This window comes from Ranitomeya variabilis, chromosome 2, assembly GCF_051348905.1.
Source record: "Ranitomeya variabilis isolate aRanVar5 chromosome 2, aRanVar5.hap1, whole genome shotgun sequence".
Taxonomy (NCBI): domain Eukaryota; kingdom Metazoa; phylum Chordata; class Amphibia; order Anura; family Dendrobatidae; genus Ranitomeya; species Ranitomeya variabilis.
The window spans coordinates 910,665,437-910,692,016 of NC_135233.1; the positions used below are offsets into that span (position 1 = coordinate 910,665,437).

The 26,580-nt window shown below is 43.6% G+C and overlaps 1 protein-coding gene across 1 annotated transcript in view; it reads right to left on the bottom strand.

Annotated features, from left to right (window-relative positions):
• The window catches only part of SAMD7 (sterile alpha motif domain containing 7), a 112,849-nt gene that overhangs the window by 28,428 nt on the left and 57,841 nt on the right, over positions 1 to 26,580 (bottom strand). The window contains exons 5-6 of the mRNA XM_077290583.1: positions 15,296 to 15,377; positions 11,291 to 11,955 (exon numbers count right to left, since the gene is read on the bottom strand). Coding sequence (XP_077146698.1) covers positions 11,291 to 11,955; positions 15,296 to 15,377 — 747 coding nt within the window. The remainder of the gene's footprint in view (positions 1 to 11,290; positions 11,956 to 15,295; positions 15,378 to 26,580) is intronic.

Consider the following 26,580-nt stretch of genomic DNA (forward strand, 5'->3'; position numbering starts at 1 on the left):
GGGAACGGGAGGACAGTGGCCTGGGTCAGATGGCAGCCCACGCTTATCCCAACCTGTGGGCCCCAGTTTAGCTCCCCGAAACCCATGGTATTCGCAGAGGGACTCACGGCGGGGGACATGATTGCGCTCCAGGGGGAGATCACCATGATCATCTGGCGGGAGCATTGTAGATGTCGGGAGGAGCAGGAGAGACAGCAATTCCTGGCCTGGCAGGCATAAGAGAAAATAGAGAATTTCTGAATGTTAAAGCGACTGTGAATAGTTAAAAGTTAACCTGGCATGTTTTGTGTATTAAAAGTTTGTTTATTTGAAAAGACACTGAGGCCATTGACAGTGAATGGTCCACAAACTTTCCTGTAAATTGTTGGCACCTTCAAGGTGCACTCTTGGTTCTACCCACATTGCCAGCATGGGTAGGGCCTTGTTTGTTCCTGAGACCTGAAGAGTAAAACTGTCTGGTGTCCGCTCAAGTACTACGTTGGGGTTTATGACGGGTCCCCCTTATCGTTGCAGCTGTTATACAGTTAAATGACTTGAATATTGATTGCACTTTTGAATAGGAAAATGTTGATTTGTTGCACTGTGTTTGATGGAGTGAGGGTGTTTAGTGTGGCCAGAGAGGTTGCCCTGTAGGGGTAGTAAATAGTGTTTTATATGCAAGGTAGTTAAAATATGCAGATAGTGTTGAGAATTATAGTGAGAGTTTGTAAATTGAAAGTAATGTTTTTGCACTTTGATGGAAGAGCGTCCTAAAGATAGTATACCCGTAAAGGGTAGCTGCTATTTCATAGTATATTATAGTAAAGTTCTATATTTTTGAAAAGAATTATCTATGCCATGTACATATGTTCTTGCAACGTTTGAATAGTTAATTAGCTCCCATAAAGGCAAGCCATAGTATAACCTGTTTAACCTGTTGATAAGCATTTAAAATTTTTGTATGTCTTTTAATTAACCTGTAACTGTTGTTTTCTTTTCCCAGTCCGTGAGTACTGGATTTAACGGGGGGGAGTGTAACACCCCAGGGTCTTGGTTGTTACAGTAGCATTGCTTTCCTCACAGGGACAGTGATGTCATGCTTGGAAGTGAGCGACGATCTTCTTTATCAGGTAACTACAAGCATACAACATGTTCACACTCCAAACCAGAAGGGGGAGCTCTGATCCAGCTTGTGGGTGGCTCCCCTATATATATATTCTTGTCTGGAGGGAAAGTTAGTTCCTGTCAGAGATTGTGAGAGGACAGTGAAGCAGAAAGATGTGATAAGAAGGAGCTCCCTGTCAGAGGGGGCTAGAGAGAGATTGCCAGCCTGTAACTGAGTGAACTTGTGACATTTGACAGACTTTTCCAGGTGCAGCAAGGGTGGCTGTCCTGTGTTAGTTGGAGAAGCCTCGAAGATACCGATAAATTAATTTACAGTTTCCAGGAGCACCTCCAGGACCCAGAAGCAAGGAGAAGACCACGTTTCATGGAGCTGGCAGAAAGCTGTGTGCACCACCGTACTAGACTGTTGGGGGCCCCCGGGACAGGATCTGAGTCCCCACCATCACCATGAGTTTGGCCTGCTTAGTAAAGGCCAGGGAGGTTATACGTAGAGTAGCATATTTCTTTGTTTATTGTTTGCATTTACTTGTGTGACATACAGTATATTGAGTCTGTAACAGTTGGAGCACCGTGCTATTTTACGGACAAGTTAAAGCCATTTGCCATTGTATACCCCTGTTTGCATCTTCCTCATCCACTTCATTCCTTGCCTTCCAATAAATCTACCCTTTGTTGTTTGCACCTCATCTTGTGTGCGGTAGTCTTCCTGCACCGTGGTGGTCCCACTCGCTTCAGGAGGAGAGAGGCAGCACAAGCCCATGGGTGGGTGCAGCGTGTGGGAGGGGGCAGCCTAGGGGATAATAAGTAGCTCCTCATTTTGGACTCAGTTTTTTCTACTGGCAGGAGGCCTGCTACCTTGCTACCTGACACGGCCAGGGAATCACGTGACAAAGATTTGGACCTGTAATCTATCAGCGCCTCCCTGTGGTCACATGCTACATAACACGGTAATTGCAATCTATCTGTATCTCTACCCTTGTACTACACTCTTGACTGTATACTTGCATATCTGTTCTTGTAAATATATACCTGTATGTTTCCAGTGCGCCTTTCGGCGATTAAATATAAAATTAATCTTGGGCTGCTCTTTTATCTCGATTCACGAATCCCCACGTCCGCACACTCAGTTGGTTATTATACGCCACCCGGGTTGGTTTCTGACCCAATATAAGCCTGCTGTCGGACGGGGCTAATATCGAACGAGGAACTGGTGGCAGTATACCGTACTGTGTTAGTGAGGAGCCCTGACAGTGACGGCCGGAAGGTATATACTGGTGATATATATCCCCCCTAACTGGGAGCACCTCAATAACTCGTACCTATAAGAGAAGTTCCCTGACTGACCTGGGGCAAATGGTGGCACCAGAGAGCCGATCCCTGTTGGGTCCTTCACTCCCATCTCCAGAGCTGAGAGAATTTGACACACCCCTTCCCCTGTGCGATCCATCACAACCATGGTCCAAATTATTATGCAGATTGTATATAAGTGTCATAAACATGTCATTTTTGTTTGTGAAATAAACTCAAGGATGGTGTTGTGTATCAGGGCTCTTTGGATCACTGAAATCAATCTAAAACTCCTGTGATAATTAGTTTGTCAGGTGAGCCCAATGAAAGGAAAACTATTTAAGGAGAACGTTCCACATTATTAAGCAGGTCATAGTTTTCAAGCAATATGGGAGAGAAAAAGAATAGCTGAAAAGCATCAAATAGTGCAATGCCGTGGATATGGTATGAAAGCATTAGATATTTCATGAAAACTTAAATGTGATCATCGCACTGTGAAAAGATTTGTCACTGATACAGAGCACAGATGGGTTTGTGCAGATAAACGCATAATAAAGAAAGCTTCTGCCAGAGAAATCCATCAGATCAGTAGCGTAGCTACCAGGGGGCAGAGGGGGCGGTCGCCCAGGGCCCCGCGCTCTGAGGGGGCCCACCCAGAGCTACGCTACTGTAACTGCATCGGCGCGCGCAGGGCACAGGGTCTGCCTATAGGGGTACTGTCTTATACTACAGGGTCTGCCTATGAGGGTGCTGCTTTATACTACAGGGTCTGCCTATGGGGGTACTGTCTTATAATTACAGGGTCTGCCTATAGGGGTACTGTCTTATTACTACAGGGTCTGCCTATGGCGGTACTGTCTTATACTTACAGGGTCTGCCTACAGGGATACTGTCTTATACTTACAGGGTCTGCCTATAGGGATACTGTCTTATACTTGCAGGCTCTGCCTATAGGGGTACTGTCTTATACTACAGGGTCTGCCTATAGGGGTACTGTCTTATACTACAGTGTCTGCCTATGAGGGTGCTGCTTTATACTACAGGGTCTGCCTATGGGGGTACTGTCTTATACTTACAGGGCCTGTCTATAGGGGTACTGTCTTAGACTTACAGGGTCTGCCTATAGGGATACTGTCTTATACTTACAGGCTCTGCCTATAGGGGTACTGTCTTATACTACAGGGTCTGGCTTTAGGGCTACTGTCTCATACTACAGGGTCTGCCTATGAGGGTGCTGCTTTATACTACAGGGTCTGCCTATGGGGGTACTGTCTTATACTTACAGGGCCTGTCTATAGGGGTACTGTCTTATACTTACAGGGTCTGCCTATAGGGATACTGTCTTATACTTACAGGGCCTGCCAATAAGGGTACTGTCTTATACTACAGAGTCTGCCTATAGGGGTACTGTCTTATACTACAGAGTCTGCCTATGGGGTGCTGCCTTATACTACAGGGTCTGCCTATGGGGGTACTGTCTTATAATTACAGGGTCTGCCTATAGGGGTACTGTCTTATTACTACAGGGTCTGCCTATGGCGGTACTGTCTTATACTTACAGGGTCTGCCTACAGGGATACTGTCTTATTACTACAGGGTCTGCCTATGGCGGTACTGTCTTATACTTACAGGGTCTGCCTACAGGGATACTGTCTTATACTTACAGGGTCTGCCTATAGGGATACTGTCTTATACTTGCAGGCTCTGCCTATAGGGGTACTGTCTTATACTACAGGGTCTGCCTATAGGGGTACTGTCTTATACTACAGTGTCTGCCTATGAGGGTGCTGCTTTATACTACAGGGTCTGCCTATGGGGGTACTGTCTTATACTTACAGGGCCTGTCTATAGGGGTACTGTCTTAGACTTACAGGGTCTGCCTATAGGGATACTGTCTTATACTTACAGGCTCTGCCTATAGGGGTACTGTCTTATACTACAGGGTCTGGCTTTAGGGCTACTGTCTCATACTACAGGGTCTGCCTATGAGGGTGCTGCTTTATACTACAGGGTCTGCCTATGGGGGTACTGTCTTATACTTACAGGGCCTGTCTATAGGGGTACTCTCTTATACTTACAGGGTCTGCCTATAGGGATACTGTCTTATACTTACAGGCTCTGCCTATAGGGGTACTGTCTAATACTACAGGGTCTGGCTATAGGGGTACTGTCTCATACTACAGGGTCTGCCTATGAGGGTGCTGCCTTATACTACAGGGTCTGCCTATGGGGGTACTGTCTTATACTTACAGGGCCTGCCAATAAGGGTACTGTCTTATACTACAGAGTCTGCCTATAGGGGTACTGTCTTATACTACAGAGTCTGCCTATGGGGTGCTGCCTTATACTACAGGGTCTGCCTATAGGGGTACTGTCTTATACTACAGGGTCTGCCTATGGGGGTGCTGCCTTATACTACAGGGTCTGCCTATGGGGGTGCTGCCTTATGCTACAGGGTCTGCCTATGGGGTGCTTCCTTATGCTACAGGGTCTGCCTATAGAGGTACTGTCTTATACTAGAGGGTCTGCTTATGAGGTACTGCCTTATACTACAGGGTCTGCCTATAGAGGTACTGTCTTATACTACAGGGTCTGCCTATGGGGGTGCTGCCTTGTGCTATATTGAGGACTATCTGGCACATTATACTATATGGAGGTTATCTATTTGGCCATCATACAGTGTTGGAGCCATCAAACAGTTTGGAGGCTACTAAGGTCAGTATACTGTGTGGGTGGTACTATACAGTGAGGGGGCATTATACTGTGTTTAAGAGAGCATCATACTGTGTATAGGGGAGCTGTACAGGGAGGAGACTCGTGACATTATTAAATGTAAAGTGGGCACTTATTGTTATAGGGGAATTCAGGTTACTGTGACTGTCAAAGGGGCACACAGGACAATATTACTTTCTAGGGGGCAAAATATGGGCAGTGAAGTAATATGGACACATACGGCAGCAGTGGCTCAGTATTGGGTTTTCAGCAGGATGACGAGTTTGTGCAGGTTGGAGATAGATGGTGATGGCTGGAATGTGAGACGGGAAACGTGTCTTTGTTGCATTCTCTGCAGTCGAGTCCTGGGTGGAAGAAGTTGTCATGTCGGTCTGGGCCAGATGGAAAAGACAAGAAAAATGAACGATTAGTGATGAGCGAGTGTACTCGTTGCTCGGGTTTTCCCGAGCACGCTCGGGTGATCTCCGAGTATTTGTTATTGCTCGGAGATTTAGTTTTCATCGCCTCAGTTGCATGATTTACGGCTTTCAGATATGCTGAATACATGTGAGGAATGCCTGTTTGTTAGGGAATTCCCACATGTATCCAGCCAGTCCAGCAGTCGTAAATCATGCTGCTGAGGCGATGAAAATTAAATGTCCGAGCAATAACAAATACTCGGAGATCACCCGAGCGTGCTTGGGAAAACCCTAGCAACAAGTACAGGTCCTTCTCAAAAAATTTGCATATAGTGTTAAATTTCATTATTTACCATAATGTAATGATTACAATTAAACTTTCATATATTATAGATTCATTATCCACCAACTGAAATTTGTCAGGTCTTTTATTGTTTTAATACTGATGATTTTGGCATACAACTCCTGATAACCCAAAAAACCTGTCTCAATAAATTAGCATATTTCACCCGTCCAATCAAATAAAAGTGTTTTTTAATAACAAACAAAAAAACCATCAAATAATAATGTTCAGTTATGCACTCAATACTTGGTCGGGAATCCTTTGGCAGAAATGACTGCTTCAATGCGGCGTGGCATGGAGGCAATCAGCCTGTGACACTGCTGAGATGTTATGGAGGCCCAGGATGCTTCAATAGCGGCCTTAAGCTCATCCAGAGTGTTGGGTCTTGCGTCTCTCAACTTTCTCTTCACAATATCCCACAGATTCTCTATGGGGTTCAGGTCAGGAGAGTTGGCAGGCCAATTGAGCACAGTAATACCATGGTCAGTAAACCATTTACCAGTGGTTTTGGCACTGTGAGCAGGTGCCAGGTCGTGCTGAAAAATGAAATCTTCATCTCCATAAAGCATTTCAGCCGATGGAAGCATGAAGTGCTCCAAAATCTCCTGATAGCTAGCTGCATTGACCCTGCCCTTGATGAAACACAGTGGACCAACACCAGCAGCTGACATGGCACCCCACACCATCACTGACTGTGGGTACTTGACACTGGACTTCAGGCATTTTGGCATTTCCTTCTCCCCAGTCTTCCTCCAGACTCTGGCACCTTGATTTCCGAATGACATGCAAAATTTGCTTTCATCAGAAAAAAGTACTTGGGACCACTTAGCAACAGTCCAGTGCTGCTTCTCTGTAGCCCAGGTCAGGCGCTTCTGCCGCTGTTTATGGTTCAAAAGTAGCTTTACCTGGGGAATGCGGCACCTGTAACCCATTTCCTGCACACGCCTGTGCACGGTGGCTCTGGATGTTTCCACACCAGACTCAGTCCACTGCTTCCTCAGGTTCCCCAAGGTCTGGAATCGGTCCTTCTCCACAATCTTCCTCAGGGTCCGGTCACCTCTTCTCGTTGTACAGCGTTTTCTGCCACATTGTTTCCTTCCAACAGACTTACCATTGAGGTGCCTTGATACAGCACTCTGGGAACAGCCTATTTGTTGAGAAATTTCTTTCTGGGTCTTACCCTCTTGCTTGAGGGTGTCAATGATGGCCTTCTTGACATCTGTCAGGTCGCTAGTCTTACCCATGATGGGGGTTTTGAGTAATGAACCAGGCAGGGAGTTTTTAAAAGCCTCAGGTATCTTTTGCATGTGTTTAGAGTTAATTAGTTGATTCAGAAGATTAGGGTAATAGGTCATTTAGAGAACCTTTTCTTGATATGCTAATTTATTGAGACAGGTTTTTTGGGTTATCAGGAGTTGTATGCCAAAATCATCAGTATTAAAACAATAAAAGACCTGACAAATTTCAGTTGGTGGATAATGAATCTATAATATATGAAAGTTTAATTGTAATCATTACATTATGGTAAATAATGAAATTTAACACTATATGCTAATTTTTTGAGAAGGACCTGTATACTCGCTCATCACTATGAACGATTTCATCATAAAGAACTTCAGTGGTAAGACATTATCTGTAACTGTGATGTGATCTATGTTCTGTAGGGCTGGTATTCACCACTGACCATATGGCGGTAATATCCATGTTGGTCTTTATATAGAGATTATCTTCAGTAACAGCGCAGTCATCTGCTGAGGATCTCCTCCACTATTAGGGGGTGTCACCGAGTTATATTCAAGGTTACCTGGTTAGGGGCCCACTCAGAAGCTTCGTCCCCCCTGAACCCTGAACCCTAGCTACGCCTCTGAATCAGATCAAGGCTAAGTTCACACTGGGCATTTTTGCGGCGTTGTTTTTCTGTAGCAAAACCTGCGCTCTTGGCAGAAAAGAAGCAGCATCAAAAATGCATTTTTTTATGCATTTTTCAGGATCCCAAAGTTCAGCTTTACTTCAACCACAGAAGAATGAACACGAGTCACCAATACAAGACATATGTTCATGAAAAAATACACATATAAATGTAACAGCTGAGGGGGGTGAATTGGTCTGGAATAATTTACCTAAGAAACTGGCAGAACATTGAGTTTGTAGGACACTGTTTAACTTTCACACTTTGGTCTGCCATGAGGTGCTCAGGCATTGTGCAATCTCACCTTTGTTGGCCAATGTTTACTTTGTTCGCATCAATAATTTAATTAAACTGTATTAATACGAACTTCCATCTCAGGTGACCAAGACAAGATGGTAAACCTGAAAAAATTACAAAAATGAATGGGTTTCATATACTGCTGTACTTGCTTTTCTTTCATTACCCATTGCTTCAATGGGTGAAAAACACTGAAAAAACACTGTAAGAAGTAACATGCTCTATGTCCAAAAAAACATTCAAAGTACAAAACGCTGATGAAAAAAAACAATGTGTGTGCATGAGATTTCTGAAATCTCATAGGCTTTGCTGGTACTGTAAAACACAGCTGCAAATTAGCATTAAAAAACACATGCAAGCAAAAAAAACATACAAAAAAATGCAGCAAAAACAACTAGTGTGAACTTAGCCTAAGGGTTCGCTCAAAGTAGCATATAACTCGAACAAGTGCTATGCGGGTGGCTCTGCAAATCGGACCATGCACACCCATAAATGTCTATGGATGCATGTAAAACATACGACAGCATTTGGAAGACATCCGAGTGCAGTTCAATATACCCACACAGTGACAATTGAGAAGATGGAGAAATTAAGTTCTCCATCTTCTCCACACCTGTGCTGAGATTCTGTCATGCGACAGAATCGGACCACAATAAGATGACACTCAGCTCAAACTCTAACAGAGTTTGATCCAAGTGTCATTAACATAATCATCCTGATTCTCTCGCATGAAATAATCTATGCTAATGTGAGCATACCATATGAGAGCAGTTGCTAAAATATCATTACAAAAGCAAACAGGTACATCTGAAGTCCTGCGAACCTCAAGGTGTAGGATCCTTAAGATGCTTGCAGTTGTGCATAAACCACCTCTAACAGTGCTCACAAGCAGAAACAGTTGCAGTGGTCCCACACATACTTGAAGACTAATTTTAAGATGGTAATGTTTACTGATGAGTGCTGTGAAACCCTTAGTGGTCCAGATGGATGAAATAGTGGGTGGTTGGTAGATGGCAACTATGTCTCAATAAGGCTGTGATGTCAGCAAGGAGGTGGCCAAGTCATTTTTTAGGACAGGATCATGGGGAGAGAGATGACAGGCCCCTTTAGGGTTCCTGAAAATGAACTTGGCAAAGTACAGTATATAGAGTCTCATACTGACTACTTTCTTCCATTGTTCAAAAAGAAGAACTGTGCTATCTGTAGTAAAATCATCTTCATGCATGCCAATGCACCATCTGATGTGGTACAGACCATCTCTGAGTCAATGGCTGCTATGGGCATAAGAGGAGATAAACTCATGGTGTGGCCACCATCTTCCCCTGACCTCAACCTTATTAAGAACCTTTGGAGTATCCTCAGGCAAAAGATCTGTGAGGGTGGGAGGCAGATCACATCAAAACAATGACACTGCAAGGCTAAACTGACATCCTACAAATAAATTCAAGCGTAAATTATCCAAAAACTCATAATGGATGCAAGAAATGTAGAAGTGATAGCAAAGAAGGGGTCCTATATTAACATGTAACTTGACCTAAGATGTTTTTGATTGAAAAAGCTTTGGATTTTAGTAAATAGGATCTCTTAATGCTGCAAATTCAACAAATGACCATTTTCAGTTTTTTACAACGTATAAAATGTTTAGAAACTCCATTGTGTATAATAATTTGGCAGTGTATTTTGATTTTTTTTAATTTTGAAAAAAAATACTGTCATTATTAGGAGGTTTGTCCAATAGAGTTTGATTTATTCTCTAAGGCCGGTGTCCCACTTGCAAATGCAATCCGAGAAACTCGCACGAGTCTCTCGCCTCAATACCTGGCTGCCGGCGGTTTGGACTGGAGCGTTCAGCTGCATAGAAATACATGCGGCCGCACACTCCGGTCCTGAGTGCCGGCGGAAATGCCGGGTATTGAGGCGAGAGGCTCGCGCGAGTTTCTCGCATGGCAGTTGCAAGTGGGACACCGGCCTAAAGTTGATTTGAACATTATACTGACTCGTAAGAAATCAGATTAAAATAGCATTTGCATAATAATTTGAGACATGGTGTATCGCTCTAGCCTTCAGCTTCAATGCTTTGGTCAGTGTGCTATTTTTCCAGTACATTGTCACTTATAATATGTTTAATAATTAATCAAGATTTTAAAACATACAGTATTTTTTTCTGATTTGTTTTTATTTTCTGATGATAGATGTTTTTATTCTATTTACTGAACTTGACTAATGGAGGACAGACATCTTTTCCGACCCTTTAATAACTGCACTTAGAGATATTTTTACGGCACAGAGACTCTAGGCATGATCTGTGATCTGAGCAGGGCTCACTGTTCAGGAAAGAGGAGGAAGTGACATTACCTATTGTGGACCTGTGTTCTCCATACATAGGTGCTCCCTGTCATTATAATCCTGACTGTGATGATAATAAAATGACTAATGAAAAGTCATTTCTACAGAACAGGCTTACTGCTTAGTTAGAGCAGAAAATGTAAGATTTCAGATTATTTTTTTGCAGAGATAGTAAAGAAAATCTAGAAAAAAAATATATTACCTAAAAACGAAAAGGGTCATTCTCAACAGTGATCTTCAGGAGACCACCTCTCCCCTGCCTCCTGGCTTTCTGCTTGCCAGTGGCATTGCTCTCCTACTTACTTGGTTGACAGTTCAGACCATTGGTAACCTTGCGCCGCTGCATGACCTGTCCATTTCATGACGTGGTAAGCAGAGGTAGCTTTGTTGCTGCAGTTTAGAGAGCACAGGGTCAGTGAAGCTGGCTGAGTCCCGCAATCCCGGTCAGCTTCAGAGCAACACCAAAAGCGCTATAGAAAAGACCTTATAAGTGTTGGGCTCATTGCCCAAAAGACCGGTTATCACTGATGGACTGGAGCGGTGACCACAAAGCTAGGTAATGAGTACAATTGTAACATGAGTACATGAGTACAATGAGTACAATGAGTAAATGAGTACAATGAGTAACAATACAATTAAAAATCCCCTCTTCTTGAGAATGGAGATGGTTTTAAATAACAAGTTTGCTTTTGAACCCACTTTTCAATTGAAATCATTTATCATGTTGAGAATTACATCGGTGTCACTGTCCACATCTCGATACTACCATGCAGTCACCAACAAAATGTCTCAGCACTGTGATCCTAAACTTCATCCTCCCTTATCCTTTTACAAGTGATCGGAAGAATTAATTGAAGAGGCTGCAATGCCTACCTGGAAGAAGTGAAGGATTCATCGTTACTGGAAAGCTGAATGGACTTGTTGACAGATGAACTGGAGACTGGTAAAGATATCTGTCTTCAAATGTTGGCCCTGGATTGCTAAGTTCTTTGTCTGCCCCTGTCCTGCTTCTACTGGACATGGAAGGAATAGGATTACTTGTCTTCTCCTGGTTGTCTTGGCTTTCATTCGCAGTCTTGTCTGCTGCAGATTCGGTATTTACTTTTCCATGGTCACATCTATTAAATGTCTCTGTATCATCTTCTTTTTTCTCCTCTTTCTCCTCTTCAGTAGCAGAAGGTGATGACTGGGGTTTGATTTCTGCTGGTATCTTTTGCACTCCAATATTGCTCTCTGTAATTTTTGGATTGCCAGCTCTTCTACCTGGTCTGCGGGCTCTTTCCCTCTGCAGGCTATTAATAGGAGCATATGGACTTGTCTTCAAAATTGTGCTACCATGAAGGATGTCTAGGGCATTGCGATGGACAAACAAATCTGAGGGAAGCTGGCCTTCTGGACACATCTGCCGACCTCTGATTGCTACTGTGTTGGATGGCATCCCATGGTAGAGAAATGGCGTGTCCATGTCAACTAAACTTTTTCTATGAGACTTGTCCATCTCTCTTTGATGATACATTGCATTAATTTCCATATCCATCCTATGCAGCAAAATAAATATGGGCAAGTAAATTAAAAAGTAAATATACATTGTCAAAAATTAAATTTGCTGGAGGAAGTTCTTCTCCAATGCAATAGATGAAATGATGTTTTACATAATAATAATAATAATAATTTTTATTTATATAGCGCCAACATATTCCGCAGCGCTTTACAACTTATAGAGGGGACTTGTACAGACAATAGACATTACAGCATAACAGAAATCACAGTTCAAAACAGATTCCAGTAGGAATGAGGGCCCTGCTCGCAAGCTTACAACCTATGAGGAAAAGGAGAGACACGAGAGGTGGATGGTAACATGATTACATGCATCCCTTCAAATGAATAGCAATGACTGGAATATACAGTGGGGCAAAAAAGTATTTAGTCATTCAGCAATAGTGCAAGTTCCACCACTTAAAAAGATGAGAGGCGTCTGTAATCTACATCATAGATAGACATCAACTATGGGAGACAAACTGAGAAAAAAAAATCCAGAAAATCACATTGTCTGTTTTTTTATCATTTTATTTGCATATTATGGTGGAAAATAAGTATTTGGTCAGAAACAAACAATCAAGATTTCTGGCTCTCACAGACCTGTAACTTCTTCTTTAAGAGTCTCCTCTTTCCTCCACTCATTACCATTTTAAAATGCGCGCGTGTCCTGCCTCCCGTGACGTCCCGGCTTGTGATTGGTCGCGTCGCCCATGTGACCGAGACGCAACCAATCACAACGCCGGAACGTAATTTTAAAATCCTGAAGGACCTAAAATTACGTCACAGCTTGCTGTGATTGGTCGCGTCGCGGCCACATGGGCGGCACGCGACCAATCACAAGCCGGGACTTCAAGTAAGGAAGGAAAACCGCGATTTTTAAGCAAACAACGCTGCCGGTTCCCTCGCTGAAGTCCAGGCTGCGTCGGAGAGGTGAGTATAGCAATATTTTTTATTTTAATTCTTTATTTTACACATTAATATGGTTCCCAGGGCCTGAAGGAGAGTTTCCTCTCCTTCAGACCCTGGGAAAGAAGCAATTTCTATGGGGCCGCGGCCGGCGGCCGGCGTGTCACTGAAAATGACTACGCGTGTCAGCACTGACACGCGTGTCATAGGTTCGCCATCACTGTAATAGATGATAAAAGAAAAAAATCACCATAGGGCAACTTTAAAGGGGATCTGCTAGCTGTTTTATGAGCGGGCAGCCTATTAAGTTATGACTTTTGTTTAGGTTTATGTGTCCGGGGAAGAGTATTAGAAACTGGAAGAAACTGGGAAAGAGCTTATAAATTCAGCAGAGTAATAATATATATGTCCGCTGTGTTCTTTATGGACATTTCTAGTGTCAACCTGTTTACAAGAAGTTCAGATTTGTAGCTGTAATGTGATACATTGCCCTTACATTGGGCATCATATTTAGCTGGCAGACGTGCTTTAATATTTGTGGACCAACCCTTTGGATTATGTATTATAAAGTTGTCCCGCCGGCTTCTGAGCTGGGACCATAGGGTATGTATGTGTTGTACATACCCCCGACCAGAGCCCATCCTGTGGGGGCAGCCTTACCCCAGACACTTCTACGGAGAGAGTTAGTTAGCCACGCACACCGGATGGCTATGTAACTAGTCAGGGCGCATACTTGCTCTATACAGGTGTATGGAGCGAGGCTGCACCCACTGGATGGGTCCTGAATGGGAGTATGTATAGAGCATATATACCCTCCAGTCCCGAGTCAGAAACCGGCAAGTCCCCGCAGAGCACTGTGCGTGCATTGGGGGAATTCATATGTCTATGATCACACAGAGTGACTGCAGACTTATCGGTTTGGACTGAACAACCCCTTTAATACTTCCTGCAAGAGCTCCGTATGGCAACTCTAAATAAGTACTCATATTCTGGGCATAACATACGGTAAATTATTGGATGCAGTTTAATTGGTTTTAGAAACGCATTGGCATCGGTATACTTATTCCCATTACATACACGGCATGGAACATTAGTTTATGGAATCAAAATATTTATGTTCTCTTTAAGAAAGCATTATTACAGCTGAGGGGAAAAGGCTGCAAAACCGGGGGAGTGGGAAACTTTTTAAAGACATTTAATAAAATGCTAACGGAAGAATCAGCACTGAGACTTATGAATTACAATAATATCATGGCTCTCCAGTGCTCCATAACTTGCTGCCTCGTTATTGGGACCTAAGGGACTTTAGTCATGAAAGTATGTATGGCTATATCAGAAAGTTTAAGGGAAAGAAAAGTGTAGAGGAATTATACATTTAAGGCTCTTTCTAGAAGATTCAATGGTCGAATGGTGGTTTCATTTCAGAACATATTTGCAACCTCTAGGAGACAAAGAGGAAATGTCACCAACTCAAAAGAAGGCACTTTTTGCTCATAGTATATCCATACTGCTCCCTTGAGCATGCCTTGTTTTCTTTTTTGTTATACACCATGTGGTCCCAGAGATATAGGCCCTTTCATTTACTGCTAATTGTTTATAGCCTTTTCCAAGGAGACTTGTCTCACAAGACTCTCTGGGGCTGTGTCTTTAGTCTTCTCTGCATAATTACCATGTGACCAACTCCTACCATAAGAAGTAGCAAGAAATAAAAAGGCCTATATCTCTGGGACCGTGTGGCGGAGTTAAGAAAAAAGGTGTACTCAGCAAAGCAGAGCGAATAAGATAAAAGCAAAAACTGGTACTTTTATCCTGATGACAGGTGCTCTGTATAGTATGACTAGCTTTATATCTTTGAGAAGCAATAAATGTACGGTATATTAGATACAATACAGCAGCTCTCCTGGTTTCTTTTAATTGGTTTATCTAGGACTGTATCATTTTATTACTACAGGCCTAAGAATTATCATGCAGCTTGTTAACTACCTGCCTGTTCTGCGCAGTGCTGATCTCTGGCGGCTCAGAGAGGTCACAGATCGCACCTGCTCGTGATTCAGTGGTTTCCGCTGATATCACATTAAAAGAACAGCAGCTTCTCTTCTGCTCTGTCAATGGGGCATGACTGCCGACGTCATGCTGATTGACAGCCAGCTCCCCATTGCCTAACTGCAGGGAGCCAGCTGTAAATCAGCATGATGTCGGCAGTCATGCCCCATTGACAGAGCTGCCTGGAAGAAGAAGAGCTGCTCTGTTAATGTTGAGTAACAGAATTGCCAGTAGAAGCCGTCAGTGACCCCTTTGTTCTGACACAGGGTAGAATAGGCAGGTAGCTTCCTCTGTTGGCAACTACCTGTCTGTTAGCTTTTAAGCCCTGTAGCAGATCAGCTCACTATACTTATACTTTTCAATAGCTGAAACTCTTAGATACCTGTTTACCTGTTCATATTTTGTTTCTGTAATAGTTCCTGTCTCCTGGCCATAAAATCCAATGGTTCTGTATGTAGGAAGTTGCCGTAACCTAGGAACAGAGTAGAGCAGCAGTTTAAAGGATATATACATTCTTTTTAATGGATCAGGATTATTTTATTTTTGCCCTGTAGAATTATAAGAGAATCTATTTATATATATATATATATATATATATATATATATATATATACTTGAATATATTCTGTACATATATGAACATATATATATGTACGGCTGAACTTAAAACCTTTTTTCAGACCTTAAATGAGAATGAGTACAACATTCATTTAACATACAAATCTAGCTATGAACAGATTGAATTCCTTGATGTTTTGGTCAAAAGAGACCCGAGTGGCCTCTTAGTCTCAGATGCTTTCCGTAAGGACACTGCGGTAAATTCTGTGTTACATGCCAGCTCCTCTCACCCATCTCATGTGATTAATGCAGTGCCATATGGCTCTGTTTGGTGCTCTTCCTTCTTGGAATACAGCGGGATGAAAATGGAAGAACTCTATAGAGGATGTCCCTATATGAACATTAACCCCTTCCCGACCTTTGACGCCACGTAGGCGTCATGAAAGTCGGTGCCAATCCGACCCATGACACCTATGTGGCGTCATGGAATTATCGCGTCCCTGCAGATCGGGTGAAAGGGTTAACTCCTATTTTACCCGATCTGCAGGGAGAGGGGGAGTTGTACTTCAGCCCAGGGGGGGTGACTTTGCCCCTACATGGCTACGATCGCTCTGATTGGCTGTTGAAAGTGCAACAGCCAATCAGAGCAATTTGCAATATTTTACCTATGAAAATGGTGAAATATTGCAATCCAGCCATGGCCGATGCTGCAATAGCATCTGCCATGGCTGGAAATCATGTTCTGCCCCCCCCCCCCACCGCCCCCGATCTCCTCCCCAGTCCTCCGTTCTGTCCGGTACCCCCCTCCGTCCCCCTGTCCGCTCCCCCGTGCTCCTGTCCGCTCCCCCGTGCTCCTGTCCGCTCCCCCGGTCCTCCGATCCCCCCCTGTGCTCCGATCCACCCCCCCACCACCCCCTCATACTTACCGAGCCTCCCGAAGTCGGTCCGTCTTCTCCCTGGGCGCCGCCATCTTCCAAAATGGCGGGCGCATGCGCAGTGCGCCCGACGAATCTGCCGGCCGGCAAAGTACATTTTGATCGCTGTGGTAGGTTCTATCACATCGATCAAAATAAAAAAATAATAAATAAACCCCCCCCTTTATCACCCCCATAGGTAGGGACAATAATAAAATAAAGAAAATATATATATATTTTTTTTCCACTAGGGTTAGGGTTAGAACTAGGGTTAGAACTAGAACTAGGGGTAGGGTTAGGGGTAGGGTTAGGGTTATGGCATGTGCACACAGTGCGGATTTGGCCGCGGATCCGCAGCGGATTGGCCGCGGATCCGCAGCGGATTGGCCGCGGATCCGCAGCGGATTGGCCGCGGATCCGCAGCGGATTGGCCGCGGATCCGCAGCGGATTGGCCGCTGCGAATTCGTAGCAGTTTTCCATCAGGTTTACAGTACCATGTACACCTATGGAAAACCAAATCCGCTGTGCCCATGGTGCGGAAAATTCCGTGCAGAAACGCTGCGTTGTATTTTCCGCAGCATGTCAATTCTTTGTGCGGATTCCGCAGCGTTTTACACCTGTTCCTCAATAGGTATCCGCAGGTGAAATCCGCACAAAAAAACACTGGAAATCCGCTGTAAATCCGCAGGTAAAACGCAGTGCCTTTTACCTGCAGATTTTTCAAAAATCGTGCGGAAAAATCTCACACGAATCCGCAACGTGGGCACATAGCCTTAGGGTTAGGGTTGGAATTAGAGTTAGGGTTGGAATTAGGGCTAGGGTTGGAAATAGGGTTAAGATTAGGCTTGTGGTTAGGGTTACGGATAGGGTTAGGGGTGTGTTGGGGTTACAGTTGTGGTTAGGGTTGGGATTAGGGTTAGGGTTGGGATTAGGGTTAGGATTAGGGTTAGGGTTGGAATTAGGGTTACGGGTGTGTTGGGGTTAGGGTTGTGGTTAGGGGTGTGTTGGGGTTAGGGTTGTGATTAGGGTTATGGCTACAGTTGGGATTAGGATTAGGGGTGTATTGGGGTTAGTGTTGAAGTTACTATTGAGGGGTTTCCACTGTTTAGGCACATCAGGGGTCTCCAAACGCAACATGGCGCCACCATTGATTCCAGCCAATCTTGCGTTCAAAAAGTCAAATGGTGCTCCCTCCCTTCTAAGCCCCGACGTGCGCCCAAACAGTGGTGTACCCCCACATTTGAGGTACCAGCGTACTCAGGACAAACTGGGCAACAACTGTTGGGGTCCAATTTCTCCTGTTACCCTTGCAAAAATAAAAAATTACTTGCTAAAACATAATTTTTGAGGAAAGAACAATTATTTTTTATTTTCACGTCTCTGCGTTATTAACTTCTGTGAAGCACTTAGGGGTTGAAAGTGCTCACCACACATCTAGATAAGTTCCTTCGGGGGTCTAGTTTCCAAAATGGGGTCACTTGTGGGGTGTTTCTACTATTTAGGCACATCAGGGGCTCTGCAAATGCAATGTGATGCCCGCAGATCATTCCATCAAAGTCTGCATTTCAAATGTCACTACTTCCCTTCCCAGCCCTGACGTGCGCCCAAACAGTGGTTTACCCCCACATATGGGCTACCAGCATACTCACAACAAACTGGGCAACAAATATTGGGGTCCAATTTCTCCTGTTACCCTTGTGAAAATAAAAAATTGCTTGCTAAAACATCTTTTTTGAGGAAAGAAAAATGATTTTTTATTTTCACGGCTCAGCGTTGTAAACTTCTGTGAAGCACTTGGGGGTTGAACGTGCTCATCACACATCTAGATAAGTTCCTTGGGGGGTCTAGTTTCCAAAATGGGGTCACTTGTGGGGTGTTTCTACTGTTTAGGCACATCAGGGGCTCTGCAAATGCAATGTGACGCCCGCAGACCATTCCATCAAAGTCTGCATTTCAAATGTCACTACTTCCCTTCCGAGCCCTGACGTGTGCCCAAACAGTGGTTTACCCCCACATATGGGGTATCAGCGTACTCACAACAAACTGGGCAACAAATATTGGGGTCCAATTTCTCCTGTTACCCTTGTGAAAATAAAAAATTGCTTGCTAAAACATCTTTTTTGAGGAAAGAAAAATGATTTTTTATTTTCACGGCTCTGCGTTGTAAACTTCTGTGAAGCTCTTGGGGGTTGAACGTGCTCACCACACATCTAGATAAGTTCCTTGGGGGGTCTAGTTTCCAAAATGGGGTCACTTTTGGGGGGTTTCTACTGTTTAGGCATATCAGGGGATCTGCAAACGTAGCATGATGCCCGCAGACCATTCCATCAAAGTCTGCATTACAAAACGTCACTACTTCCCTTCCGAGCCCCGGCATGTGCCCAAACAGTGGTTTACCCCCACATATGGGGTATCAGCGTACTCAGGAAAAACTGGACAACAACTTTTGGGGTCAAATTTCTCCTGTTACCCTTGCAAAAATAAAAAATTCTGGGCTAAAAAAATATTTTTGAGGAAAGGAAACACATTTATTATTTTCACGGCTCTGCGTTATAAACTTCTGTGAAGCAGTTGGGGGTTCAAAGTGCTCACCACACATCTAGATAAATTCCCTTGGGGGTCTAGTTTCCAAAATGGAGTCACTTGTGGGGAGTTCATACTGTTTAGGCACATCAGGGGCTCTGCAAACGCAACCTGACGCCCGCAGAGCATTCCATCAAAGTCTGCATTTCAAAACGTCACTACTTCCCTTCCAAACGCCAACGTGTGCCAAAACAGTGGTTTACCCCCACATTTGGGGTATCAGCGTACTCAGGAGAAACTGGACAACAACTTTTGGGGTCCAATTTCTCCTGTTACCCTTGGGAAAATAAAAAATTGTGGGCTAAAAAATCATTTTTGAGAAAAGAAAAATTATTTTTTATTTTCATGGCTCTGCGTTATAAACTTCTGTGAAGCACTTGGGGGTTCAAAGTGCTCACCACACATCTAGATTAGTTCCTTGGGAGGTCTAGTTTCCAAAATGGGGTCACTTGTGCGGGAGCTCTAATGTTTAGGCACACAGGGGCTCTCCAAACGCGACATGGTGTCCGCTAATGATTGGAGCTAATTTTCCATTCAAAAAGCCAAATGGCGTGCCTTCCCTTCCGAGCCCTGCGGTGCGCCCAAACAGTGGTTTACCCCCACATATGGGGTATCATCGTACTCAGGACAAACTTGACAACAACATTTGGGGTCCAATTTCTCCTATTACCCTTGGGAAAATAAAAAATTCTGGGCTAAAAATCATTTTTGAGGAAAGAAAAATTATTTTTTATTTTGACGGCTCTGCGTTATAAACTTCTGTGAAGCACCTGGGGGTTATAAGTGCTCAATATGCATCTAGATAAGTTCCTTGGGGGGTCTAGTTTCCAAAATGGGGTCACTTGTAGGGGAGCTCCAATGTTTAGGCACACAGGAGCTCTCCAAACGCGACATGGTGTCCGCTAACGATTGGAGCTAATTTTCCATTCAAAAAGTCAAATGGCACGCCTCCCCTTCCGAGCCTTGCCATGCACCCAAACAGTGGTTTACCCCCACATATGAGGTATCGGCGTACTCAGGAGAAATTGCCCAACAAATTTTAGGATCCATTTTATCCTGTTGCCCATGTGAAAATGAAAGAATTGAGGCTAAAAGAAATTTTGTGTGAAATAAAAAAGTACTTTTTCATTTTTGCGGATCAATTTGTGAAGCACCTGAGGGTTTAAAGTGCTCACTATGCCTCTAGATAAGTTCCTTGGGGGGTCTAGTTTCCAAAATGGGGTCACTTGTGGAGGCGCTCCAATGTTTAGGCACACAGGGGCTTTCCAAACGCGACATGGTGTCCGCTAACGATGGAGATAATTTTTCATTCAAAAAGTCAAATGGCGCTCCTTCCCTTCCGAGCCTTACCATGTGCCCAAACAGTGGTTTACCCCCACATGTGAGGTATCGGTGTACTCAGGAGAAATTGCCCAACAAAATTTAGGATCCATTTTATCCTGTTGCCCATGTGAAAATGAAAAAATTGAGGCTAAAATAATTTTTTTGTGAAAAAAAAAGTACTTTTTCATTTTACGGATCAATTTGTGAAGCACCTGGGGGTTTAAAGTGCTCACTATGCTTCTAGATAAGTTCCTTGGGGGGTCTAGTTTCCAAAATGGGGTCACTTGTCGGGGAGCTCCAATGTTTAGGCACACGGGGGCTCTCCAAACGCGACATGGTGTCTGCTAAAGATTGGAGCCAATTTTTCATTGAAAAAGTCAAATGGCGCTCCTTCCCTTCCGAGCCCTGCCGTGCGCCCAAACAGTGGTTTACCCCCACATATGAGGTATCAGCGTACTCAGGACAAATTGGACAACAACGTTCGTGGTCCAGTTTCTCCTTTTACCCTTGGGAAAATAAAAAATTGTTGCTAAAAGATCATTTTTGTGACTAAAAAGTTAAATGTTCATTTTTTACTTCCATGTTGCTTCTGCTGCTGTGAAACACCTGAAGGGTTAATAAACTTCTTGAATGTGGTTTTGAGCACCTTGAGGGGTGCAGTTTTTAGAATGGTGTCACTTTTGGGTATTTTCAGCCATATAGAACCCTCAAACTGACTTCAAATGTGAGGTGGTCCCTAAAAAAAATGGTTTTGTAAATTTTGTTGTAAAAATGAGAAATCACTGGTCAAATTTTAACCCTTATAACTTCCTAGCAAAAAAAAAATTTGTTTCCAAAATTGTGCTGATGTAAAGTAGACATGTGGAAATGTTATTTATTAACTATTTTGTGTCACATAACTCTCTGGTTTAACAGAATAAAAATTCAAAATGTGAAAATTGCGAAAATTTTCAAAATTTTTGCCAAATTTCCGTTTTTTTCACAAATAAACTCAGAAATTATCGACTTAAATTTACCACTAACATGAAGCCCAATATGTCACGAAAAAACAATCAGAATTGCTAGGATCCGTTGAAGCGTTCCTGAGTTATTACCTCATAAAGGGACACTGGTCAGAATTGCAAAAAACGGCAAGGTCATTAAGGCCAAAATAGGCTGGGTCATGAAGGGGTTAATTATGCATATATATGTTTTCCTTTTCTTTTTTTTTAAATTTTTTAATTTATTTTTTTTTTTTTTTTCTTTCTTATTATGGTATATTTATATATTGATATGAACACTGTCTATGTATATATATGTTTATTTTTATACTAGGGGTATGGATATATTTATGGGCTCACTTTCTTATGGCAATATTACTGGCCTTTTGTGGCTATCACTTGTATATATCTATCAAAATGGATTATATATTTGAGAATGCAACCTTTTTATAGTTTGACATTTTGTTTTTATATATTCAATGGTTGCTCTTATATTGCACTAACTATATATATTTGTTAATTTTTCTGTGATTGAGATTGCACTTGTTTTAATATTGTGTATGGAGATGTATATAGAATTGAAGTATATGGGATGGTCTATATCACCGCTGTTTCCTTTATGATGTTTGGGTTTCTGTACATAGATAGGACCCAGTTTTTATGTGTGTCTTCTGTTTCTGTGCGCCATCATGGCAGGCTGTGCTCTGCATGGTTCCCACCTCCGTGCGCATGCGCGTCTCTCTCCGCTGGGCTGTGCATTGTCCACTGACGTCTCTATCGGACCTTGCGCTCACGTGATCACCTTATGGGCGGTTGGGTGGGCGTAGGCATCTGATGACGCCGTGGAGGACTCGGGCCTCGCGGTGTGAGTCGGAGCATGCGCCGCAACAAGGAGGGGGAAGTATGACGCAGAGCATCTTTTTAATTGGATTGGATGGGAGCAGTATATAAACCTGTAAGGTACTGATGAGGCCACTCCCCCGGAAGAAGGCTGACGCAGCCGAAACGTGCGTAGGGGATGTGGCACCATCTGACCTGAGGTAATGTAGCAGGATATAGCAGTACATTGCTTTAATACTCACTCCTATACCCTATTAGATACGTAACATCTATGGATATAATGCTGAACATGCCACTTGGCAACATAAGCTGTATGGGAGATGTTTATATATGATTATGGGGATAACACGCTTTAATATATGCTTCAGGTCTATGGTGTCATTGGCACTGGTTCATGTTACCATCACTGTTGTCATTTTGTAACTGTAGTTCTTAATAAAGTTTATATCTTTTGGACTTTGAGGTCTGACTGGTACATATTATTTATAGGTTAATACGTATTTTTTTGTACGGGACCGTTTGTTTAGCTGTAACATCTCCTAACGGGCACAGGGGTGAATTTCCACATATACCTGTGGTTTTGTTTGTCTGATTGGTGTATATATATATATACAGTGCCTACAAGTAGTATTCAACCCCCTGCAGATTTAGCAGGTTTACACATTTGGAATTAACTTGGCATTGTGACATTTGGACTGTAGATCAGCCTGGAAGTGTGAAATGCACTGCAGCAAAAAAGAATGTTATTTCTTTGTTTGTTTGTTTTTTAAATTGTGAAAAGTTTTTTCAGAGGGTCATTTATTATTCAACCCCTCAACCACCCAGAATTCTGTTTGGTTCCCCTAAAGTATTAAGAAGTAGTTCAGGCACAAAGAACAATGAGCTTCACATGTTTGGATTAATTATCTCTTTTTCCAGCCTTTTCTGACTATTTAAGACCCTCCCCAAACTTGTGAACAGCACTCAAACATGGTCAACATGGGAAAGACAAAGGAGCATTCCAAGGCCATCAGAGACAAGATCGTGGAGGGTCACAAGGCTGGCAAGGGGTAAAAAACCCTTTCCAAGGAGTTGGGCCTACCTGTCTCCACTGTTGGGAGCATCATCCGGAAGTGGAAGGCTTATGGAACTACTGTTAGCCTTCCACGGCCTGGACAGCCTTTGAAAGTTTCCTCCCGTGCCGAGGCCAGGCTTGTCCGAAGAGTCAAGGCTAACCCAAGGACAACAAGGAAGGAGCTCCGGGAAGATCTCATGGCAGTGGGGACATTGGTTTCAGTCAATACCATAAGTAACGTACTCCACCGCAATGGTCTCCGTTCCAGACGAGCCCATAAGGTACCTTTACTTTCAAAGCGTCATGTCAAGGCTCGTCTACAGTTTGCTCATGATCACTTGGAGGACTCTGAGACTGACTGGTTCAAGGTTCTCTGGTCTGATGAGACCAAGATCGAGATCTTTGGTGCCAACCACACACGTGACGTTTGGAGACTGGATGGCACTGCATACGACCCCAAGAATACCATCCCTACAGTCAAGCACGGTTGTGGCAGCATCATGCTGTGGGGCTGTTTCTCAGCCAAGGAGCCTGGCCGTCTGGTCCGCATCCATGGGAAGATGGATAGCACGGCCTACCTGGAGATTTTGGCCAAGAACCTCCGCTCCTCCATCAAGGATCTTAAGATGGGTCGTCATTTCATCTTCCAACAAGACAACGACCCAAAGCACACAGCCAAGAAAACCAAGGCCTGGTTCAAGAGGCAAAAAATCAAGGTGTTGCAGTGGCCTAGTCAGTCTCCTGACCTTAACCCAATTGAAAACTTGTGGAAGGAGCTCAAGATTAAAGTACACATGAGACACCCAAAGAACCTAGATAACTTTGAGAAGATCTGCATGGAGGAGTGGGCCAAGATAACTCCAGAGACCTGTGCCGGCCTGATCAGGTCTTATAAAAGACGATTATTAGCTGTAATTGCAAACAAAGGTTATTCCACAAAATATTAAACCTAGGGGTTGAATAATAATTGACCCACACTTTTATGTTTAAAATTTATAAAAATTTAACTGAGCAACAAAACTTTTTGGTTTGTAAGATTTATGCATCTGTTAATAAATCCTGCTCTTGTTTGAAGTTTGAAGGCTCTAACTTATTTGGATCTTATTAAACCTGCTAAATCTGCAGGGGGTTGAATACTACTTGTAGGCACTGTATGTATAGATATTGTAAGCCAGTGGCATTCACGGCAGTGTGGTAATGAGGCAGTGACCCAAGATAGTTCAACTCAAATGTCTTTATTTAGGCAACTTACGAAAGCAAACTCAAGCGTTGTCCTCCAGTTTGCAGATAGATAATCCGTAACAGGCCTTATCAATCCGTTGCCATGGGCAACGGCATCAACGTGTAACTCTCTGGGTGCTCTCTCTGGCTCTGACCTGTGTTCAGTTTCACACAGACCTGACATCCACAGAGCTCATGCTCTGTTGCTTGCAAAACCAATACTGACACACCTAAACTTTTTCTGAAAGTTTAAATAGAAATCGTGGACATAGGCCATGTCCAAGACCCGGAGTGAAGGAAGAGATACGTCCCATTACCTTCCTACAGATCTTTCCAAAAATAAAGGCCCTTGTCAGATGTTCCTAAATCTGACTTGTTCAAATAGATTGATCAAGTCCACACTCTCCTATCTTTTGCACTGTAACTGCAGCTTTCTTCCACAGGTACGTCTGAACGATCTCTTAATCCAGAATACCCACTGCACCCCAGAGCCCCATGTACTCCTCTTCCTCTGTTTTAACTGACTCCATGAGGATAGTCTGAGTGCCCGACGTCCACAGATGAGGGTTGTGCTCACAGCCCAACACCGTGAAGGACGCTTGGCATTTGCCACAGAACACCAGGATTGGCAATTTCGCCACTGGCGCCCTATGCTCTTCACAGATGAAAGCAGGTTCACACTGAGCACATGTCACAGATGTGACAGAGTCTGGAGACGTCGTGGAGAGCGATCTGCTGCCTGCAACATCCTTCAGCATGACCGGTTTGGCAGTGGGTCAGTAATGGTATGGGGTGGCATTTCTTTGGAGGGACGCACAACCCTCCATGTGCTCGACAGAGGTAGCCTGACTGCCATTAGGTACCGAGATGAGATCCTCAGACCCCTTGTGAGACCATATGCTGGTGCGGTTGGCCCTGGGTTACTCCTAATGCAGGACAATGTCAGACCTCATGTGGCTGGAGTGTGTCAGCAGTTCCTGCAAGATGAAGGCATTGAAGCTATGGACTGGCCCGCCCATTCCCCAGACCTGAATCCTATTGAACACATCTGGGACATCATGTCTCACACATCCACCAACGTCACATTGCACCACAGACTGTCCAGGAGTTTGCGGATGCTTTTGTCCAGGTCTGGGAGGAGATCCCTCAGGAGACCATCCACTGCCTTATCAGGAGCATGCACAGGCATTGTAGGGAAGTCATACAGGCACATGGAGGCCACACACTACTGAGCATCATTTCCTTGTCTTGAGGCATTTCCACTGAAGTTGGATTATCCTGTAACTTCATTTTCCACTTTGATTTTGAGCATCATTCCAACTCCAGACCTCTGTGGTATATTAGTTGTGATTTACGTTGACAATTTTTAGGTTTTTTTGCTCTCAACGCATTCCACTATGTAATGAATAAAGATTTACAACTGGAATATTTAATTCAGTGATATCTAGGATGTGGGATTTTAGTATTCTCTTTATTTTTTTGAGCAGTGTATATACAGTACAGACCAAAAGTTTGGACACACCTTCTCATTTAAAGATTTTTCTGTATTTTAATGACTATGAAATTTGTACATTCACACTTAAGGCATCATAACTATGAATTAACACATGTGGAGTTATATACTTAACAAAAAAGTGTGAAACAACTGAAATTAAGTCTTATATTCTAGGTTCTTCAAAGTAGCCACCTTTTGCTTTGATGACTGCTTTGCACACTCTTGGCATTCTCCTGATGAGCTTCAAGAGGTAGTCACCAGGAATGGTCTTCCAACAATCTTGAAGGAGATCCCAGAGATGCTTAGCACTTGTTGGCCCTTTTGCCTTCACTCTGCGGTCCAGCTCGCCCTAAACTATCTCGATTGGGTACTGGTCTGGTGACTGTGGAGGCCAGGTCATCTGGCGTAGCACCCCATTACACTCCTCCTTGGTCAAATAGCCCTTACACAGCCTGGAGGTGTGTTTGGGGTCATTGTCCTGTTGAAAAATAAATGATGGTTCAACTAAACGCAAACCGGATGGAATAGCATGCCGCTGCAAGATGCTGTAGTAGCCATGCTGGTTCAGTATGCCTTCAATTTTGAATAAATCCCCAACAGTGTCACCAGCAAAGCACCCCCACACCATCACACATCCTCCTCCATGCTTCACGGTGGGAACCAGGCATGTAGAGTCCATTTGTTCACCTTTTCTGCGTCGCACAAA